Raw genomic sequence first — 22,883 nt, 5'->3', positions numbered from 1 at the left:
CTTCAACCTCATTAGGAATCATCAGGTTAATATAGCCTAGCACCCTTCTTCTTCTTCACTTTGTTAAACGGGATATCATATTGTGCCTCCTTTATTGTATATATTGGCCTAAACCCAGTCGCTCTGCAAAGTCATCCGCGTCACAAAGTTTTGACCTTAGATCGACTTAGCTGCCATTTTAGGTCCATCCGCCATTTTGATTCCCATTTCAAAAGTAACTCTGTGTTCTAAAATGGTGTACAGTGTTTCTCGCTTGTAACTTAACCTTCCTGACCTTTGCACTTAAGTTAATGTCTAAACTGCCCGTTGGCTAAATGTTTGGGTCGTGTAATGAGACCTTGCCCTACGTTTGACCTGTAGATCAAGGATTACCCGCGCCAACAAGTCCGATCCGCGGACACACATCAAATACAATGTTGTTTAAATACTAACCGTGAAAACGTGTTGAACTACATTGTATAAGACATGTACTAAGGCTTAATGTTAAATTCAAAGATACGCTGTTGCCATTGTGACTTATTGTTGTACAAACTGGAAATAATCTGCATGCATATAGTTGGACTAAATTAGAAGTGAACTCTAGACCAAGAATTATTAACCTGCAGAGGGGCTGGACATTACGATTGGAAACTGTATAAAAGATGTGAATATTTAGACATCCAGTACCTCTCACTTCTCACACCGAAAGGGATGGTAATCGCTGTGATGTACTGAGGGCCAGATAGCCATCTGATACTTTGTTTCTCTGTAAAACTGTACAGTTATAGAATAAAGATCTGTGAATCTTTATAAGCCCGTGTTTGGTGTATTTCCTTTTGGGGTATTCAGCCTCGATATTTCGCTTTGCTTTTACAACTTCATTAGTGTTTTTAGATGCACTTTCCATCAAGTTTGACAACGTGCACAACCTATGAGTTATATCAATAAACATAGCCTTCTTTGTTTCATCCATCAACTTGGTGCATTATTGCAGGTATTGTAGCAAACAACATCAATGTTATGGTGGATTAAGAAAAACATGAAAAACCTTCTGTTTTAAATGTGTGAGCAGAATCAGCCATTTGAGCTAATCCACAAAGGACACAGGGCCACCCAGTAGACATCCTTGTAAATTCACATCCATTACAGAGTCAACGAACAGTGCATTGTGGGTATGCACATTAACTCAAAAACATACTTTTTGCTCAAGAAATGTGTCTTTGTCCTATAGGGCATCATTGTTTTATAGCTAGCTATATCAGCCCAAGAAAGCACTCAAGGATGTAGACATCCACACACGTGTTTCACCGTCTTCAGGGATCATCAGTGTGGAATACAGTTTGTTTCTGACAGATTTAATATGTCAGTGGTATCTATGGAAACTGTAGTATCATCCCTACAAACTCTCTGCTTGAGAATGTAGTTGCTGTTTTTGTGAGCTTCTACATCTAAATAACTGTGCCACAGTAAAGTTGACCTAACGTCTTCTTCTTCTTCTTAATTATCGGGTTCGTGGGCGGACCCACGCAGGCGCTTCCCCATCCTAAAGGATGATGTGCACCAGACCCACCAATCAATACTTGACTCACATAAACTCACAACTCCTCCCACCGCCCCGTCTGCCTCACAAAATCCAACATCACACTGTTCCTCCTCCTGCCTCTCACCCCGTCACCTCCCAGCAAAGCCTTCCCACTCATTTCAGCCACACCCAGCGCAGACAACCGAACCCTCATCAATTCTCTCTCCACAACATGTCTCCCCCACCTAAGCAAAAAATGTCCCACAGTCTCAGGCACCCCACACACTGCACAGTCCCTCGACTCACGCTTCCCCACTCGATACAGACAGTCATTCAGCCCCACATGCCCTATCCTCAACCGATTCAGCATCACCTCCTCCCCCCTCCTCCATTCCAGACTTCCTGCATCCACCTTCACTGGCACTTAACCCTCGGACACCAAACATCCACCTGCCCTTCACCCCACTCACCCACCTCTCCTGCCACTCATCCATGACCCGTCTCACCACCACAGCCTTCACCTCATCCACACTCAAAGGCAACCTCACATCAACAGTTCCCCTCCTCATACCTTCACCCGCCGCCAGATCCACCAACTCATTACCCAAAATGCCACTGTGACTGGGGACCCACGCCCCGTCCATTTCATCTTAGTATCACACTTCCACTGCTTCACCCAGTGACCATTCCAGAGCTTCACCTCAGGTTCAACATCAATGATCAATGCATTGTGGGTGTGCATATTAGCATAGAAAAGTCAAGCTTTTTGCTCTGGAATATTGTCTGAGTCTCGTAGGTAGCACTATTTCATATGGAGTTTTACCAGATATCTCTCAAAGGTACCACCACATACACCTTCATTAGGGATCATCACCATGGTACAGTCTGACATCCTCCTGATTGGAATTGGGATGTGCATAGTAAACACCATCAATGTTGTAGTGTCTTTGCAAAAAACATTTAAAAAATCACACTACTTGAAACGTGAAAGTATAAGATGCTATTTCATCTAAGCCACACATGTCACAGCGCCATGCGGTTACGCACCCTGGAGGTTCACCTCCTTGTCAGAGACACTAAGCAATGCATTGTGTATATGCAGTGTGGATATGCAAATTAGCTCAAAAGCATACGTTTTGATCTAGAAAATGTTCTTTGTCCTATACTGCATGGCAATTTGAAGCGTAGCTACCCCAACTCAAGTGAGGTCGCTCTTAAGGATACAGACACCCACACACAAGTTTCAACTTTATTAAAGCTCATCAGTGTCGTATAGTGTGATGTCCTCGTGGTTGGCACATTTGGTTTGGTTTAATAAACACCATCACTATTGTGGTGAGTTTTAAAAAGCCTGAAAACCCCATTTTGCCTGAAATTTGAAATTAGAGGATGTAGGGCATTACTTGAAATCCAGGTCATGTGCCATATGTGCAAAGACTCATGGACCGAACCGTTGTCAGTGGGCCCAAAAGTGATTGTTTTTACCGACCTTTGCTGGATCATATGTTTATAAAATGTACATAACTTCCCAATTTAGCATCCACATTCCCAGGCACAGTTCTCTTACCACGCGTCCAAATAGATTTGTTTTTCTTTTACCACCCTAAAGAAATTTTCCATTGCTACATGGTATGCCCACTCTCTCCCCACTGCCAGGACATTTTTAATTGAGGGACTGAAATGTCCCCTGTTCTCAAATGTCAGTTGTAAAATTGTTTATAGTAAGTGATATGTTAATATTTGCTTTATTTTTATGTACATGAATTATGGTTTATATGTAATCTTGCAACAATGACATTTTAAAAAAAAATCTGAAGCGTTGGAACATTCTGCAATGTGGGAATTTCTAAACATTTGTAAAGGACCTAAACATACTTTTCTCCTTATAGCCTTGCAGATTCTTACTTTTATGGTTCCAACCGAAAAGTCCCAAGCACTTAGCTACCCCATGAGTCGTTAGCCCGGACACAAATACCTCAAAATCAAATCAAATAATGATATACATAATGCTTGCTTGCAAATCAATTCTACTATTTCTCATTCCTTTCAGTGGGGCTCACATACTTTTGGACGATGAGACCGATTTAGGATACGTTGAGGATGGGACGCCCTGTGGTCCGTCCATGATGTGCTTGGACAGGAAGTGCCTACCGATTCAGTCCTTGAACATAAGCAGCTGTCCCATGGGCTCAAACGGAAAAGTCTGCTCTGGCCATGGGGTACGTTTTCACTCATCCACAATCCAGAATTATGTCATGTGACATTCTTGTTCGCCAGTTGTGTGTACCTTTTCCCATTCTTTGAGAGCGCAACCAGACAATACTGTAAATGAAGTCTCAGGGGAAAAACCGATAGATCACCCCCTCAACATCCTCAATGAGTGACTAAATGGTCAGGCGTCACTCACTACTGTGATACTGTTTGTTTCAGTTTCTTGTGTTAATTGACATGGTTTTGCTCTGACATTACTTGCAGGTATACTTCTACGGTTAGCTTTCTCTTCTCATAATGTATTCCCTGTCCCAAGGTATGCAGCAATGAAGCCACATGCATTTGCAGTTCCACCTGGGCAGGGACCGACTGCAGTATTTATGACCCTAAGAAGGAAAGCAACAACAAGAAAGAGGACGGACCCAAGGGTTTGTGTGCTTTCATTTATACTATATTGCTTGTGCTTACTTAGTTTTAATCTGCCATAAAAGAGTAGTATGGTGAACCAGGGAAATAGAAAAAAGTCCTAGCAACTCAAATCACAGAACATTTGTTTTATTAGCATGGTTTATTGTCAAGTTTTAGTTCTACATTTATACTTGAAAAATGTAAAGAAAAAAAAGAGGGGCTGCGTCACCTGTTCTCAAAATACTGTCCCGAATACGCCTGAGAAGCTCAGGACTTAATGTAACTTTGTGCATACAAAACGTGTTGGTCTTGTATCCTTAACTGTGATAAAGAAGTGACTACAGTTGAGACCTGATAGAACAGTACCTTCCACATAAAGCATGGTCTGTCACAATATCTCCTCTAGAGACCAGTTGGGGGCACCTGTGGCCTGAAGTCATTTGTACTTTCAACACTAAACACATACTGATGCTTACTTTCCTCTGGCATCTGTGTTAAGTGGAGCCTCTTGTTTAAAAATAAAAACAAAATTGCACAGCCTCTCAAATCCAAAAAACGAACTACACAACTGGATAGCGATGCCTCCACCTGTAAACACTGTATCGTAAGTGGCGGTAGTCGCAAGACTGGAAATAGTGGGCCCAATTCACAAAGATGTTTACTATTTGCGAATGCATTCACAGAAAAATTTGAACAGTCCGCCTGATTGACAAAACTGTGGACAAAAGCCATTTGCAAATAGGACAAATGAAAGATGGCTGCCTGCGGCTTATATTCCCACTTTTTGCTAGGCTTTAGTCAGGGACTTTTCTTGCTAGCCTCTGGTCTTTCCTGCATCATTTGAACAAATCGTCTGTCTCTTTTACTTCCTTTTTTGTAGGGTTATGTTCAGTTCAGGTTGCTTTTCAAGGCATGAATCATTTAAATATTTCCACTTTTGCTAGACATTAGTCAGAGCCTTTCCTTGCTAGCTTCTGATCTTTTCTGCATCCCTTTCAACAAGATGTCTGCCTTTCTCGCTGATTTGCCACCCTCATCAGATCCAAACTGCCCCTTTTGATGTTGGCACAGGTGGATGATTGCTGTGCTTTGGATTTGGCCCCTGGTGAGACTCAAGACCCCACAGTCCAGCCATGAAAAATAGACAGCAGACCTTCTTAAGCATCACTCCTCGACTCTGGAACTCTCTACCCCTCCCGCTCAGAATTGCATCTGCACGCCTGGCACCACTTTTTACAATCATTAATGTTTAAAGAAGCATCTGATTTCAAATTATTGCATGGACTTGTTAGCAATGTCTCGACAGCAGGCATATGATTTAATGACACATATCCACCATCTTGATTGTAGTGATTGCTTTAAATAATGGATTTCTTTTATTTTTTATTTAAGTGTGATAGAGTTTACAAACAACTTTTCACACAATCAACAATACAAAAGACAAAATGTAATAAAATAAACATCCATTTTAGTTTAAAAATTATAAATATATCACTCACATTTCTGAAATGTTAAAAAAGAATAACTTTCTACAGATTAAAAATTCATCTACAAAGTACAAAAATAAAACTGATTTAATTTTAATATTTATGCATGATGCCTTGTTTATTTCAATTTAATTAAATGAATCATATGTAGGGATCTGTTAAGTGCAACTGGCAGTGATGTTTCATTACCAGCTCTTGGTATTAAACCAACCAGCATCATAAACAAACCTTGCGAAAATTATAGTTCTTAGCTTTTTTAAAGAAGGAAATTTAGTGACCAGATGTTGCAGCGATTCTGGTTCACAAGGCCCACCATAACATTTGCAGGCTCAAAACCACAATTTTCTTTATTCCTTATGCTAACTGTTTCTCTTTTAGCTCTTTTAGGTAAGCTATCCATCCAAAATGAAGAAATTGTCTGTGCCAATAGGCATTGCAAAGCATAATTAAGTATTTAGGGATTGTGTCAAGACCTCTGGTATCCCAAAGAAAATTTGTATAAAATGCATAGCTCAGTAATTCTCAAGTGTCACCAATCATTTCTAAAAAGGAGTTTCTTTACCTCATTAGGATTTCCAATAAGCATTTCAACTTATTTTATTAAGGATATTATCACAGTTTCATGTGAAGGCAGCTAATAGACCTCTATTTTCCATTTTTATTAGAGTTTGAAATGCTACAAAAAGACAATTCTCCGGGTGCACCAGGAATTTTGGATTATAATTGAAGAATGTTCCACTGATGCCAAACTCTCAACGATTGCAGTCCCAATTCAGTTAGGCACATTTTATTTTTGTCGCCATATGTGTCCTTCGATTTTGTTAACGTCTATACCACCAATACGATAATTCATTTCTAATCCATGCATTATAGGGAATTACTTAGCCCTTATAGAAATCAACAAAGGGGGATATGGAGAATCTTCCGTAGCGCTAGTTCTTCATTTGAGATAGATTTGTTTTGCCTTGTAAAAGAGGTCCATAAACAGTGTGTCTTTCGAGGGCCTCAATCTCAGTTTAAAGGCCAAATCCATCACTTTATTGGAGATTGATAATGGGGAATCCCATATTTTCCAGTTGTAACCATATTTTGTAAGTGTGTTTTTGGTAAAATCCTGATATAAACTGCATATGACTCGCATGCTTGACAGGATTGCACATATTAAAATAATCACAGTGAGAGAAGGAACTTATCTTGCACTCAAAGATCATAAAAAGAAGAAAAGACAAGCTGAACATGTATGGTCAAAAACCAAATCAGATCACCAAAAAGCAATTTGAAAGCTCCTGACAAAATCCTATAAAATAGCTGTCTTTGGCGCTAAGAAAAATGTCCTAGACGAACAAATAGTAAATGACAAGGGTTGCCCTAAACAAAATTAAAAAATTCTGAAAATGCTAGAAAAGCCTAAACATCAGCTTCAGACCCTCTTGCCTACTAAGAAGATAGCTCCAATGTACAATGTTCTTTTTCTAATAAAATCATAATTGCATGGGAGAAAATTAAATCTTATGCTGGAATTGACCCCAAAATATTCAGAGTTGGCGCAGTTCAGCCCTCCACCACGCTAGATTAACTGGACCAGGCAGCAGAACATCTAGCCTGTTCCTTTAAAGCCATCACCAATCTTGAACTTACAGAGGCAATTGTAAACATGCAGCCGACCTCCTGCCCTGGGGATGTCATATCTTCTAAGATTATCTTGGATCATAAACGACCCGTCGCCCTTCACCTTTCACTCTTCCTTCGGGCATAATATTGTTCCTGATTGCATTAAAAAATGACTGTTACACCACTGGCCAAGAACACTGGGATCAGTCTAGAAGATCCCTCCAACCTCAGACCCATCACCAACTATTTTCTTCTGCTGAGGATAGTTTACAAAATTGCCATCAGGCAGTTTCGAGACTTTTTGGAGCAACATTCCATTCTTCATCCTAGACAATCCGGCTTTAGGATCCACCACAGCACCAAGAGTGCTCTGTTGGATTGTCAAAATAACATGCTTGATATTGTTGACAAAAAATCAGTGTGGTATCCTGATGCTGTTGGGTTTATGCACAGTGTTTGATTTATTAGATCATGACATCCTTCTTACCACACTTCAAAGGACCGGCTGATGCTCCTGTCAAGCCTTATCATTGTTGCATTGTTTCTTATCTGGTATGGCCTTTGCAGTGTACTGGGACGGCCATTGCACAGACCCTGTTGCCATCTGTTATGGAGTTCCCCAGGGAGCTTGTCTGTCTCCAGCCGTCTTTAAAGTACATATCAAGCCACCGTGTGATAAATTGGAGGAGGTTAACATTCTATTCTCTAATTACGCTAATGAAACTCAACTTTTCCTTACCCCGAACAGCAACTATGACTGATTCCTCCAAACTCGATAACATATTTCATGAGATAAAGCAGTGGATGACTATCCATGTGGTGTGTTTTAACAACCCCAATACCGAGCTCCTACCTTTTGGCCCAAAACAAGTTAGATCCAAACTAGATCCTTGCTATGCCAACTTCAAGATCGATGGCTGAGCAAAGTTAAAACTCTGGGCACTTACCTGGATTCTTCATTGAGCTCCAACTCACTAGTAAACAATTAAGGGAAAACCACATATTATCATCTGAACCTGCTCAGACAAGTTAAGCCTTTAATTTCAGAAAATAAAACTGAAGTCTTAGCCAGAGCAACTATCCTCTCACGACTTGATTATGGCAATGCTCTCTAAGAAGGTGCAACTAAAAGTAATATTACCTAGCTCCAGAAAATCCAGAACAAGTGTGTCTGCATCATGAAAAACATAGGCCATGGGGAACAGATCTCTGAACACAGGAAAAAGTTCAATTGGCTCCTGGTAAGCTTAAGAGTACACTTTGAGACTCTCACCTTGGCACATAAGTGTGTCTATGGCAAAGCCCCCTCCAACCTGAAAGAGAAGTTAAAGAACTACCATCCCCAGAGAACACTTAGATCTAGTAACCACTGGTTACTGGTGTGTCCCAAGCCCAAACGCGTTTGTGGTAATGTAAGATCTTTTCCATTCTTTGCTGCTACAGCCTGGAATGGACTCCCCTTGGCACTCCGACAAGAAGTAGCCCAGAGACCATTTTGCAAACAACCGAGAACCATCCTATTTCAATAATCCCTTCTCTTGCCTTGCCCTTGGTAAAGTAGAACAATAACCTTTTAATCAATTATTAATTTTCTGACGTAAAGTCATTTCCTTTCCCTCTTGATGGACATTAGCAGATTTGATTTTGTTAATATCTCTTACGTTTTTCTCTAGTTCCTTTCTCCTGTTCAGACCCATCTCATCAAATCTATATGTAGTTACTTTACTCCTAGATTGTTTAGCTAATAATGGATTGTGCACAAGTTTTTCATTTTCTAAATATACCCAAGATCTGTCAGTCTCCCATATCCATGAGAGCCGTGTGTGTGTGTGTGTGTGTGTGTGTCTGTGTGTATAACCTATTTGTGACTAAGACATTTTACATGAATGCCTAGTTCCCCAATCATTCCCTGTTCCTATATCTATGCTCTTCATACTTGTAATAACAAAAATGATAATATTAATATAATTATAATATATTGTATTATAGTATTTCATGCAACATTCTTTGGCCTTCTGAGCGCTGTAATAATAGGTTTATTTAATGGTACTCAATTTATTGACCTTGGAAGGAAAAAGGTCTAAAAGAGCCCTGCCAGGATTAGAATTTGTAAAATGCATGTTCAGCCATTCAGGTTAATCCATAACTAGTAAAGCATCCTACAGAGTTCTTAAAGCTTTAAGGGTGGGTAGTAAATCACTAATTGAGCCACTTTACCTGTGAGCAATCTGCAAAAGCAGCACACATTGATATCCCTGCATGAGAGTTAATTTATCATTATGTAATTGGTCTCTATGATACCTAATCCCTTAGTCGATTACTAGTCGATTATATCCTATAGAGTCTTAATGCCCCAAAGAACAAAAACAAGTATTATTATAAAACCGACTCACCTGACAGCCACAATTATGGCATAAAACCCTAGACCCTAGGTCTTTTTGCGGCCAAAATGGAATTCTGCTGCAATCTTACAGAAAATATGCTTGCTGATCTGAACTTTCACACTGTGGTATGTCATCTTAAAAATGTTCCTTTTAGAGTCACAAATGAAATTGACTTGCACATTGCTTGCATGTTTGCAACAACTACAACTTATTAGAAGTTTGATATATTTTTTATTTATGTTTACGTAAAACCGCACAAGCTTGATCTGATGATTTTTTATTAATGGTAAAGTCTGAGGATAAAATGTCCCTAAGCAAGCCATCATTGTAATTGGAATTGTATCTCTTTTGAAGTGTATTCAATTTGTTAGAAAGACTAAGGCCCTGATTCACAGAGCATTTTCCTATGAGATTGCGCCATTATAAAATGCATCTGTGAATCAGGCCCTATGTTTTATTTTTCATTTGTCTCTCTCTTCTTGCCCACAAACAAAATAATATGACCCCTTAAAATGACTTTATATATATTATTTTATTATTTCATAATGTGTTGGTATCTTTATTGTTTTCAAAGAGAAATTGATAACATTTGAGATATGACTTTTCAAAATTATGTTCTTCCAATAAGGAATTATTTAATCTCCATCTGTTGGAACCTTTTTCAACACTAGTCAAATCAAGATTTGTGATCACTGGAGCATGCTCTGATATTACAGAACTTTCAATCCTAGAGTCTACCGCCGTACTTGATAAGGATTTCGAGAGGCATATCTAGCGAACACGAGAAGGTGTATCATGAGGAATGGAATGAAATGTGAAATCAAAATCTGTTGATGTGCTAGTCTCCAAGAATCTACCAAACCAACTTCTGAAGTAGAAACTGCTTATGTGTTTTTCTGTTTTTAAATTGACATTTCGATAGTCAATCGTAAAACGGATAAATCATATTCTTAAAATCTCCACAGACCATACAATTAAGCAAATTAGACTGCATAACAATTTTATTTATATTAGTCCAAAATATAGGGTCTGGATTTGTGGGACCATATAAATTAACAATGGAAATAATCTGAGATTTCATTTGTAATTTAACTTAGGCCCATCTTCCTTTAATATCAGATTCTTTATATTGCATTTTGTTATGTATTCCTTTTTTAATCAATATTGCAACAGCATTCCATTTCCCCTCAGCCTGACTAACAATTACTTCCCCCACCCAAAATGTTCTCAACATCATGGATTCCTGTAAAGACAAATTCCTGTAAAGACAAATGTAGTTTGAATCTATTCAGATGTGCAAGAACTGTTTGCTTCCTAGCTGGATTATTGACGCCTTTAACTTTCAAACTAATGCATTTAAATGTCATTGTCCCAGCAATGTATGAGTTTAGTTGTATCATTAGATATAGATCCAATAATGCAAATCGTAATGAAACATCTCTCATGAAGAATTCACTTCAAATACATTTAGAGCCTGTACCATTGTAAAAGTGTATATACAATTAAACAAAAAAGGACATGACAAATCAGGGAAAATCAGGGAGAAAAAGGAGAAAAACTGCAATACTCAACCCCAAAGTATTAATATTCTTCTACCGCTGGCCCTGTAGATTAAGAGAAGAAACAGCCAGTGGAAGAGAATAAACCAAAATTATAACATCTAAAAAAAATACCTATAAACAAGTATGCAGGCAAAATTTTAAAAAACAGAGGCCAACAGAAAAAAAGGAGCAGGAAAGCAGACACTCATTTCTCATGGCCACTAATTTTTCTCTTGATGGATAAGTCGTGGCAAAATATACCTTCATTTCTATATAAGCAGTAAAACTGCAATTTAGTTCATTAGGTGGATGGTTGCTGATCATGAGTTTGAAGTATCCATTTCTTCTATTTTTGAGTCTGATAAAATGTGTGAGATCTGTTGGATTATCAAATACAGAGGTCTTGCCTTTGATAGTTACTGTGAATGTAAAATGATATACCGATCCAAATCTAGCATTCAATTGCTTGAGAGCAGGTTGATTTGATAATAGTTCTTACCTTTGCTGCGCAGTCATGTTAGATACATCTTGGAAAATTACATTTCTGAGATTATTCCATATTAGTTGATTTATTTCCTTTGCATTCTTAATGATCATTTGTATTTGCATGTAGTTGTATGTATTCCGGGAGTAAAGGAGGGTGGATTAGTTATGAGGATCTTGATTTTTAAAACCAATCCTATGTGCTTTTTGTATATTTAGAGTAATAGAAGAGGGGATTTTGAGATGATTAGAATGTTTTTTTTTCAAAAAGAGTACTGCATCTTCTCCTTCAGCTCCCTCTGGAAGACAAAATATAAGCAGGTTATTTCTATGTTTTCTATTTTCTAAATCCTCATTTTGTTACATCTTCTGATTCTCCAATCCTTCTTTCCACCTCCCCTACCTGGCTTCAAATTTAGACCATCTGTCATCCGGATGCTGAATTTTATGATTTGTAACTTCAATGAAAGGGTTAAGGGCTCACATTTCCAATAAAATGGCTTCCATGTTAGCTTCCATTAAAACTTGAAAATGAGGAGGGGAGTAACTTTTTGGTCTTTTGAGATTAAAAGGTACAGAGGGACAAACTTCCTTATTTACAAGACCTTTTGATGAGCTTTTTTGAGAAGCAAGTTCAAAAATGCCTCTATTTCACTCTAACAGAGACACAGATTAACTTTCCTAAAACCCGTGTATATATAATTTCACTGCTTTCTCATTCACCATGTATAAAAAGGAAAAAAGATTAAAAAATCATTTAAAAATGTCCAGTCAGTCACTACCTCATAGATATAGGGTGACATTAAAAATTCACCAACAACTACTGATCATTATAACAGACAAAAGTACCTCTTCACTTCGTATGGGAGATATATTGGTTTTTCACCATGCTGAGAAGAAAAACAACCTCCATAACATTAACCTCTGTGATGCACTACGCCATCCCGCTCAGCTGGCATGCTTTGTGGCAACATTCGGTTCGAGACTCCACTCCACAGTAGATGGCATGCAACCTGATCAGCCACTGGTGTTGATTAACTAACATCTTCTCTGGTAACGTTATTTATTAATGTTGGAGAAGCAGCAAAACAGTTAGCTAGCCATTATGCTCAGCACCAAGCCAACCCCCCAACGTCATACAGTGTATGTTATGACTTCAGAATACTCCTTGGTCGTTTTATCAGCACTCGGATATAGTTTCTCATCTTTCACTTTGAGCATAATTGCTTTTTAACAATATTTCTCTCCCTGTTGACACAAACCATACCAAAGCTCTTCCCCACCCCCTGCCTCCCTCCCCACTTACCTGCAGGACTGGAGATTTATACTCTGGGCCCACACACCTCACGCTCTGGACGCCATAGGAATGGAAAAGGGACTTAGTCCCTTTGCCCTATGATGGTGGCCATCTTGGTTTCTCTTCTTTTTTTCTTCCACTGGAAATTGACGTTGCACCCCGGTTTAAACCTCTGAGTGCAAATGGATTTCATCCCTACTGTGGTGGGTAGCCATGGGTGGTAACGGGTCTCAGCCCTCACTGAGGCACTCGCTACGCTCATGCCTACCTTGGGTCGGGCTGGCAAGTCATTACCAGCCATGGCCACCCCCCCACAGCAGAGGAGAAAGCCATATTGACACCTTGTTCAAAATATCTGAGTTGAATTGAATTTGTATCTTTCAATTTTTTAACTGTGCATTTCTTCCCCCATAAAACCACTCTTGTGTGGGCGCAGTTTTTTGATTCTCCTCAACCCTCCCTTTTGAAGTGTCTAATTATCATCTACGTGTTTTCACTGTGGCATGTTAGACCATTTTGCTAGAAAGTTTTCAATGTTAAATATTGAATGTTGAGTTACTTTGGGGTTTTCATTTAATTGAATTTGTTAATATGTAGGTTTGACATTTCCCCTCCACTTCATAAACTCTTTCAAGGGGGCAATGTTATGTTTGTATCTAACGACATATGGGTGTGTTGCAAATCAGCAACAAGTTACAAAAATATAATGAGGGTTTGACACCTCAACATGACTATCAAGTATCATCCCAATACCAATGTCTTCATTGTTTTTGGCCAGAGGCACTATATGTTCAATATTTCTCAGTACTCTTGTTTCTGATACCCCTCCTCTGGTAGAGTAAGTGGCGGTGGTAAATGGTTCTGCACTTTCTTTAGATGGTACCCATGGATATATGTCTGAGTGCCAGTTACAAAGGGCTGTCCTTGCAGATTCCTGACTGAGAAGACTCCATCTGTAAATGTGGCTGCTTTTAAACTCCCTTTCCCTTTTTTTGGGGTCCCTCCTGCATCCTCCCTTTGTTCTGCGATCTCTCTCTGTCACCCAATCCTTCCCACCACTCACCTGATGCGGGCTCCGGATCCCAGTCGTGTCCTGCAGGCCCTGCACCCGATGCACAGCACGTCACTTCTCTGTGTGCATCCTTTTGTGCCTTGGGGTTCAGGGTCTATAGACTGCAATTGAGAAACTATGCTGACTTGGCTGTGGATTTCATATTGAGTGAGTGGCTGGGCATGATCTCCGGGCTGGCCAATGGTCACATCTATGTGTCCTTGAATGTGCTCTTCATGGTGAAGAACAAATACATGGAGAATAGCAATTCCCACATAGGGAAATGTGTTTAAGGAATCAGGTGGGTAGAAACATGGGAGGACACTGCCAGTGTCCGCTTGCTTTCTAAAAGCCAACTGTGACCCCTCTCTGATTGCCTCCATTTCTCTCTTTGGCCCTCAGACCTTTCGGCCAATTCCTGTCACCTCCCCCAGTCCTCTTCTTCATTCCACTGGGCATCGCAATAACTTGCACCCTTTCATCCTCCCTTTCCCATGGGCCTACCTGCTGACCCAGGGCTTCCTTCACCACCTCCTGCAATCCCTTCCCCTCTGTGCCAGTCTGGCAATAGAAATAGAAAAGGGAGTTGCTAATTTTTCTATTTACTATGGTGGTTGCCATCTTTGTTTTTTTAAAGGAGATTGGGCTTGTCCAATCCGTCATCTCCCATCTCCCAAAAATATATTTACACTATTTTCACCCTGAAGGAAGCCTGGGGTTGAAAATAACTATCAGCCTCTTGTCCTGGGTGTACATGGCCATAATGGTGCAGAAACCTTGCCAAGGTCGAAGCAGAGCTCAGCCTGGGGGTGGGGTGGACTTTACTGGCCCTTTATGCCCACAAATGTGGGATTGGTTTCAATAGTCTTGAATAATGTAATGGGATCATATTGGCCATGTACATCTTGAAACGACCAGCAGCAGCAGGCTTGAACGCAAAATAAATAGTATCCCACCAGGGGTTTACTGAAAGACGGTGCAAGCAGGATACTGCCAGAAAGTAACATTGGCGGCAGTAATACCTACATTACCACTGACCCTTCTGGGATCCGGTGGTGGAGCAATCAAGTACATGGGGCACAAACTATATGTAATGCCCCACTTCTACTCATACAAATCTAGAAACGTTGGAAATCTGGAGGAATTTGCACTTATTGAAATTAGAATAGTGACGGCACCAGAAGGCTAAGGCCTAAGGGCCGTAATAGGCACAACTGATGCTATACATCATCTTGAAAATACAAGAGGTACTCATGCTCACACTTATGGCTTGTGGAATAAGGCTCCTTCTTCAGCCTCGGTCTGCTCCATTCCCTTCCTGCTGCTTGTCCGGTACATCCTTTCCCCGCCCCCTCTTTTAGCTTTCATGCAATCATTTCATCCTCACTGCTGCCTTGTCCTTCTTCCCTTATCTCCTAACAGATTGCTACTGTGTCTGTGAGGTACCTCACATGCATGTGGTCACTGGGGGCCCAGCTGCCCTCCTCAGTCTACAGGTAGTGGACCCCCGAAAACAAGCTTCAGACTGCTACTCCCATGCTCCATGATCTCTCTGCAAGCTCTCTTCTCCTATTAGGAAGTGAGCAGCACTGGCCACGGGTGTCAATCTGTTTGCCATGGTTATAGGTCATAGTACCGAATCAAAAGGATCGAATGACAAAAGGGTCGAGTCAATTTGACCGAAAAAAAAGGATTGACATTTTTTTTGTGTAATTTTAAAAACTAAACTAGAGCAACAAAAAAAAAATACATTTACATTTGTTTTCGATCCTTTGGTTTTCAGTCGAATGCACTCCCACCTTTTGCATTCGATCCTTTTGTTTTCGAAACTTTAACTGGACACCGTTTGCCATCCAGCACTGAAGGTCTGTTGCGCACATGAGCATCTAAGCGATCAAAGTCATGGGACAGCCCTTTGCCAACTCATTTTCCATCACAAATTGCAATTTATATAGCACTTTCACCAATGTGCTTTACGTAGAATATTTTTACATAAATGCGTTCTTACCTAATCAATTTAGTGATTATTTTCTGACCTCGAAAGAATGCAAGACTGAGTCATCCTTTCTTGGATTTGAGACTGGAACCTTAAGATCATAAATATACCTCAGCCATGAGCACTCAACTGGCGCAGCTATCTTATTGTATACACAAAGTGACAATGGCAAAGATAGCAGAGGTTGATGGGACCTAGAAATAGAGAAAAGAACAACATCTGTAGTATTCTATCCTCTTAGTATTATAACTGGTGTCTGTAAAAGCCAGTAGAACTTGCACTCTCTAACCATGTAGATCAAGAATGGTTATAGTAATGGGGTCTGTAACGTTTCACTCTCCAGATGTTTTGAACTATAACGAGCATCCGCCCGAGCCTGCATAATCAATTCTAAGTGATGATGGGAGTCATTGTCCAAAACATCTGGAGATCCCCACGTTGCAGACCCTGTTATAGCATGTGACTTTGGAAGTTGGAGTCAAACATACCATCTAAATCATGTATGGCACAACAGAGATGACTGAGTTTTTCATAAATAAGTCATTCAAGTTGGAATGTAGTTACTGAGGCAGCACAGGGATAGTTACTGAAAGTCAGCTAAGCCATCTGGGGACAATGAATACTGAATGTAGGGACTACCAGTGGAAGCACACAGGAAAAGCTGCAGGAATTTATTTTTTATTTTATTTTTTTACATTTGTAGAGCGCACTGCAGCCCAAAGGCATCGAGGCGCTATTACATGAAAGTGTACGCAGACAAGATTTTGAATACATAGAAGACATGAGGTACTTAGTTACAGAAAAGGAAGAGGAGCGTGGGACACACTGAGTGGGCCAGAGGATGCCTAATGACCACATCTGCAGAAAACTCCAGCTGACAGATACCCTGACTCTCTTAGTAAATGATGCTACTTTTTCTGAACCCACCGGTACCACGGGGAACTGGCAACACCCAACTGCAGCCCTTATTGCATTAACTGAGCACTCTACCAAAACATCATGGTAGACATGATACCAGAACCATGTATAGAATGAGACAAATATTCTAAATGGACATTTCCAAGTATTCACATAGTATCTTAAAGAAGCTCCAACCACACTATCCAAGCTAGCAGTATCTTAAATGTAACAACAGCTCCAAGTACAGTCTCTAAATCACAAGCATATTTATTAAATTCCATCCCATGCCCCAATCACAGTAGGTAACTCAGCAGAATCTTAAGTCCCAGGTCAAGCCCAAACCACAGCAAGCAACCGAGCAGCATCTTGAATCTCGCCTCGAGCTCCAACCACAGTCTCCAACTTAGCAACATCTGAAATCTCAGCTCATGTCCCAATCAGAGTTTATAATCCAGTCCATGCTCCAACCATAGAAACCAACACAGCATTGTCTTAAATACTACACCATATTCCATCCATAACACCCAAGCCAGTAACATCTTAAATACCACCACGATCACATGATCCAAACCAGTAGCATCTCAAATACTATGCGAGGCTCCAACCACAACATCCAACACAGCACCATCTCAAATCCCAAACAGATGTCAAACAACCGCCTCCAGCCCAGCAGTATATTAAATCCCCCCATGCTCCAATCACAGCAACTGACCCATAAGCATATTAAATCCTAGTCCAATCCTCAACCACCACAACCAACGCATCTTAAAAACCACCCACACTCCAACCACAGCATTGAACCCAGCAGCATCTTAAACCCCACCACATGCCCCATTACAACACCCAGTCTTTCAAATTCTTACGACTTACCTGCATTCTAGTAACAGCATCCAACCCAGCATGATTTTAAATGCTACACCAAACTCCAACCACACCAGTAGCATCTTAAATACCACCGCAACCAAAGCATCCAACCCAGTAGCATCTTCAATACCACCCCAACTCCAGCCACTGCTTCCAACCAGGCAACACAGCCTCCAACCCAGCAGCATAAGAAATCCCACCCCATGCTCCTATCAGAGCAACCGACTCACAAGCATCTTAATTCCTAGCCCAATCCCCAACCACAACAACCCACCCAAAAGCATCTTAAAACCCAACCCACACTCCAAAAACTGCATTGAACCCAGAAAAATCTTAAGTCTCACCACATGCTCCACTCACAGGAACTGACCCAGAAGTATCTTATATCGCATATTAAGCTGCAAACACAACTCAAACCCAGCAGCATGATGAATACTACCCCAAGCTCCAGCCACTGCATCCAGCCTAGAAGCATCTTAAATAGCACCCTAAGCTCCAATCACAACATCCAACCCAGCAGCATCTTAAATCCCATCCCAAATCCCAACCACAGCAACCAATCCAGAAGCGTCTAAAATCTCACTCCAAGCTCCAACCACAGCCTCCACCCCAGAAGCATTTTACATTCCACTCAATGCTTCAATAACCGCAACTGACCTAGCAGCATTTGAAATACGCCTCAACTCCAACCACAGCGCAGCATCTTAAAACCCACCCCACGCTCCAACCACAGCATTCAATCCAGCGGCATCTCAAATGCCATCCCAAGACCCAACCACAGCAACCAATTCAGCAGCATCTTAAATCTCAGTCCAAGCTCCAACCAACATCTCCAAACCAGAAGCATCTTAAATTCCATCCAATGCTCCAATCACCACAGCCAACCCCGTAGCTCCTTAAATGCTACCCCGTGCTCCAACCACAGCACTGAACCCAGAAGCATCGTAAATACCACCCCAACTCAAACTGCAACTTCCATCCTAGCAGCATCATAAAACCCACCTCACACTCCACACACTCCAACCACAGCATTCAACCCAGCAACATCTAAAAACCCACCGCAAGCACTAACCGTTCTAATATGCCTCCAACTCCTTGCGTATTCAGGTCTTCGATACACTATCCATTTTGTTTGATGTCTAACTCTCCTTTTTAAGAAAGTACTTTTCTACTCACGTTTAAAAAATGATTGTTAAGGATTTGGTTGCTTTGTAATAATCTATAACCTGTCTATCTTTGTACCTGTGTTTTACTGCCGAGTTTGTTGACGGTTAATCTTTTTCATGTCTCTCCTAACCAATGGCTTTTTTCAGTGGGTGCCCATTCTATAAGCATCTATTAACAATGTGTAGGTATGCCGCATGGAACGAGGACATTCCATTTGTGATAAACATCTATATGTGTTGGTGTGCAAGGCGTAATGTTTCTTCTCGTTAAACAAGAAAAGTCTAACCCAATTCAAGACTCCGCCAGTAGCCCTATCCTGCCTATTTGAGTGAGAGCCTAGTATGATAGCTGGGTACACAGATTCAGGAACTAGCCAGTGGTATGTTCAACATTGTCCTCTTTTTTTCTAATGAGAGTAGAAAGTATACGCTTTTTCTGTTACAAAGGGTTACTAGCAAATTAGCGTGTCATTGAACTCTACAGTGTTTCACTGATTTGATATTCTTGTGATTAGATTTACAACTCAAAACAAAGATGTGTCTATATCGAAAATACATTTTATGAAAGATAAACATATACCATTTGGAGTGTGGTTACTCACATCATTGTAAAAAGTGGGTCATATCATGATATGGAATGCAACCGCGTTGTCTACACTAAGACTTGCATCAAAAATAAGAATAAGAGAGAAAATGGATTTAATGTTGAACAACCACATAGTGAAGGGACCTAATGTTATCTCTTCTTTTTTGTGTGAAGAGCCTTATAACATGAGGGCAATTTAAAGTCAATCATCGTGTTTGTTTGACAGGCTTTTTCTAAAAAAAAAAAAACACTTTTTTTTTAAAGCTGTTTCCAACGGGATCATTGGTAGGTTAACGATTGTACGTTCATGAAAAAAGGTGTATGAGCATTTTCCCTTCGAAGAGCTACTGTATTCTTCAGCATGTGATCGTTCTCTCTAAAAAACGATTTCCCCTTTCCCTCCACACAGTGAGCATGGCCACTAACCGGCTCATAGGTGCAGTGGCAGGGACCATTCTGGCACTGGGGGTGATTTTTGGAGGCACAGGGTGGGGCATAGAGTAAGCAATTTCTTTCTCAGTTCCAGAGCTTTGCTATCCGGTGCCCTAGTATGTGAGGTATCTGTATGCACCCGAGTCCTCTTTCTCTCTCTCCCACCCTCTCTCTCTTTCTCTCTGTACTGTCCCATTGGCTTTGTGTCATGTGGTGACTGTATTTTGTCATGTGATTTGAACGTGTCCATGTCATGTGGTTTTTGCTCATGCAGTGTTGAACCCTCTCCTGTCTGGGACAATGTGGGGCATAAAACAAAACACCCTTCCTGAATATCTATTTTTCTCCACCTTTACAACTAATAGAATACATGCTGTTTCATTACATTTCTCTCAACTTGTCCAGTTCAAAAATGGCAACCAAATAAAATGTGCCCACTGCTTTATGGCACAGAGTTTGGTTACAGTGAACATAACCTATCCGACATAGGGTAAATCACAGAGAGGGCATTGCGGTAACCAATCGGTCTTCACTCTTGCGATGCATCATTTATCAGGTCTACTAGTGTTCTTCCATCCAAAGTGAGCAGAATAGACCTAATACAATCTCCAGTGTTAGACCAAATTAATGTCCACATTAAACGTTATTCCCTTCACTTGTTGTCACTTCATTTTTCGAATTAATTGCAATGGTGAGTTTGTATATAAATGCTCAAGTGCTTTAAATTCCCCCTTAGAACTGCATGGAGTGTGTGTTGGTTCATCCCCATTGCTATATTGATCGCAGCCCGGACTCTGCGACAACAGACCAAGCAATGGAAGCAGGCTGCAGAGCTTATATCACTCCCACATGCAAGCCAGATAGATCCCTCCATGCACCTCTACGGATCATATCAGGAGCCACATGATTACAAACAAAGCGTATTTTCTTGAAACTTCAATAAAGGGCAGAATAAAACACAAGTGTAAAGGACGGAAGAACACTTTGAAAATGTGCTCTCTGTTATGAAATACCTCGGCCTTTTCTTATTTCATCCACCAATCCCGCTTTTCCTAATTTTCCCTGGTGAAGATTTCCTCCGCTCCAAAAATTAAAAAGCTTGTGTACGAAGGCCATTTCTTTTGCACTTCATTAGTATTACAATTGGATTCTGTTTTGAATGTCATAATTAAAAGTGTGAATATGCATTCTGGGTAGTTTTTCTAACGTTCAACTGTTTTCCCTTTAAAGGAAGATTCCACCTTAGAAGCCCCTGGTGTGGGGGCTAGGTGACCCCCCAAAGAAGATTAGGTCACTACAGTTCATCAGTAGTGTATGGAAAGTGAAAAGTGTTCTCAGTGGAATGGGTTCATATCCCATACCAGCTCTTGCAGATGGGCCTGAGATAGGAGGACAAAACAAGCACACTGAAAGAGGATTACCTACAAAGAAGTGGAAGCCTGGCAAATGTGTTCACAATACCTTAAAATAAAGAAATTGTTAGGCGGGGTTGTCACATATGCGCACAGAGCCAAAGCTAGTGTCTCAAGAGTGGAGGTGAGCAGGCTCCCCTAAAAACTCACGTTTTATGGACCGGTTGCCATTGTTGACAGTGCACTACCTGCCCGGATGTTTTTGACCTCGACGGCAAATATTGATGGCATAGTGCAGTGAGTTGTTCTTGTGATGAACTTGACACGAGCGTCCAACCGAAGACGAGGTTGCAGTGTCGAGACTCTACAATAATGCAGTTGGTGCCCCTCGTAGGGTTTCTGTTAATAAGATTCCAGCCAATTAATGATGTTTGTGGAGTCTCTCAAGTCACCCTCAGATGGCATGCACCATTGACATAGAAAAACATATCGCCCGTCAAGCCTGAAAGGAAAGCTGAAGAGGTTATGGCTTAGAAGAAGTAATGGCTGCCGTGGCAACACACGCTGCCATTAGCTGTTACAGAAAGGCCAACATCTCAGTCAAGTTAAGGATACACATTGGAGAATAAAGTTGCTGTGCGGTTCTTTCCTTCTTTGAAAGTCTTTTCTTCAGAATAAATGCTGCAGGAAGCCAAACTATTGATTTAACAAGAATGCTTATATTGGCCTCTGTTCCCATTAGCTCCCTAGATGCGAAGGACAAACATGACGGTCCGCCACAACCAAACAGCCTTGATTTTAAAAGTGGCTGTGGCACAAAACAAAATTCTGCCATGGCACAGACGTTCAAACTTCTCTAAATTCAAGGCATGTGGCCTGTCCCAATGGCTAATGCTTCTTCAAGGGTTCCAACTACATTTTGTGTTCCTTCCCAACTCAGATCGTAAAACAAACAATACAAGTCTTGGGGGTCCACCTGGTAGCTGGTGACGGCCCCCTGGAACAGTGACAATCAGCAGAGGCTGGATGTTGGAACAATCATTCATTGGCTCCATTGTCCTTCGCTGGGTGGGAGGGTTCTTTGGTCAGTTGGTGAAGGCTGAAAAGCCATCCAGACCTCAGACATGTAGCATCCTGCCGTGGAGCTCCAGACCTCAGGCATGTGGCACCTCCTGTCTTGTAGGGTCCACTCCGAATGGTCTATTGTTTGTCATTGAGTGGGTTCCTCTATCTCCTTCCTACTATCAGATTGGATCGGCCTTGTCTGAGGAAGGGAATGAGGCTCCTTTGACATTAAACAGAATGGGATGTGCAATGCCCAAGTAATGGGCATCTCTATGTTCTCCTTTTGTATTCATGCACTTTTCCCAGAAACTTTAGATTCCTAAGCATGGCACTCATTATGACTGGTTAGGAACCCATGCTCTGCAGGCTGAGGGTTCCCATCCATCCTGAAGCCACCTTAGCTCATGCTAGTCCATGTTTCCCTCCCCCAGCTGAAGCCGTATGTGATTATTCCGCTCCGTTGCATTAGGCCCTCAGCCGCTGCCTGGTTTTGGGAGTGATAGTACTGTCTTTCTTCCATCCAGTGCTATCTGGAGCCAGGGTTGCTA

General features: G+C 41.0%; 1 protein-coding gene across 5 annotated transcripts in view; it reads left to right on the top strand.

The window, feature by feature from the left end:
• ADAM23 (ADAM metallopeptidase domain 23) overlaps positions 1-22,883 on the top strand; it is a 742,840-nt gene that overhangs the window by 672,062 nt on the left and 47,895 nt on the right. For 2 of the 5 annotated variants that reach the window (XM_069615574.1, XM_069615575.1), the window contains exons 23-24: positions 3,552-3,720; positions 4,029-4,140. In XM_069615574.1, coding sequence (XP_069471675.1) covers positions 3,552-3,720; positions 4,029-4,140 — 281 coding nt within the window. Of the gene's footprint in view, positions 1-3,551; positions 3,721-4,028; positions 4,141-5,191; positions 5,593-19,047; positions 19,083-19,895; positions 19,987-22,883 lie in introns of those variants that run through there. The other 3 variants (XM_069615576.1, XM_069615577.1, XM_069615578.1) reach the window with 3 other exon arrangements.

The sequence above is a fragment of the Ambystoma mexicanum genome, chromosome 9 (assembly GCF_040938575.1).
Source record: "Ambystoma mexicanum isolate Mex_15411 chromosome 9, UKY_AmexF1_1, whole genome shotgun sequence".
Taxonomy (NCBI): Eukaryota; Metazoa; Chordata; class Amphibia; order Caudata; family Ambystomatidae; genus Ambystoma; species Ambystoma mexicanum.
Note: the sequence above shows the minus strand (reverse complement) of the source record. Positions and strands in the feature narration are given on the sequence as shown.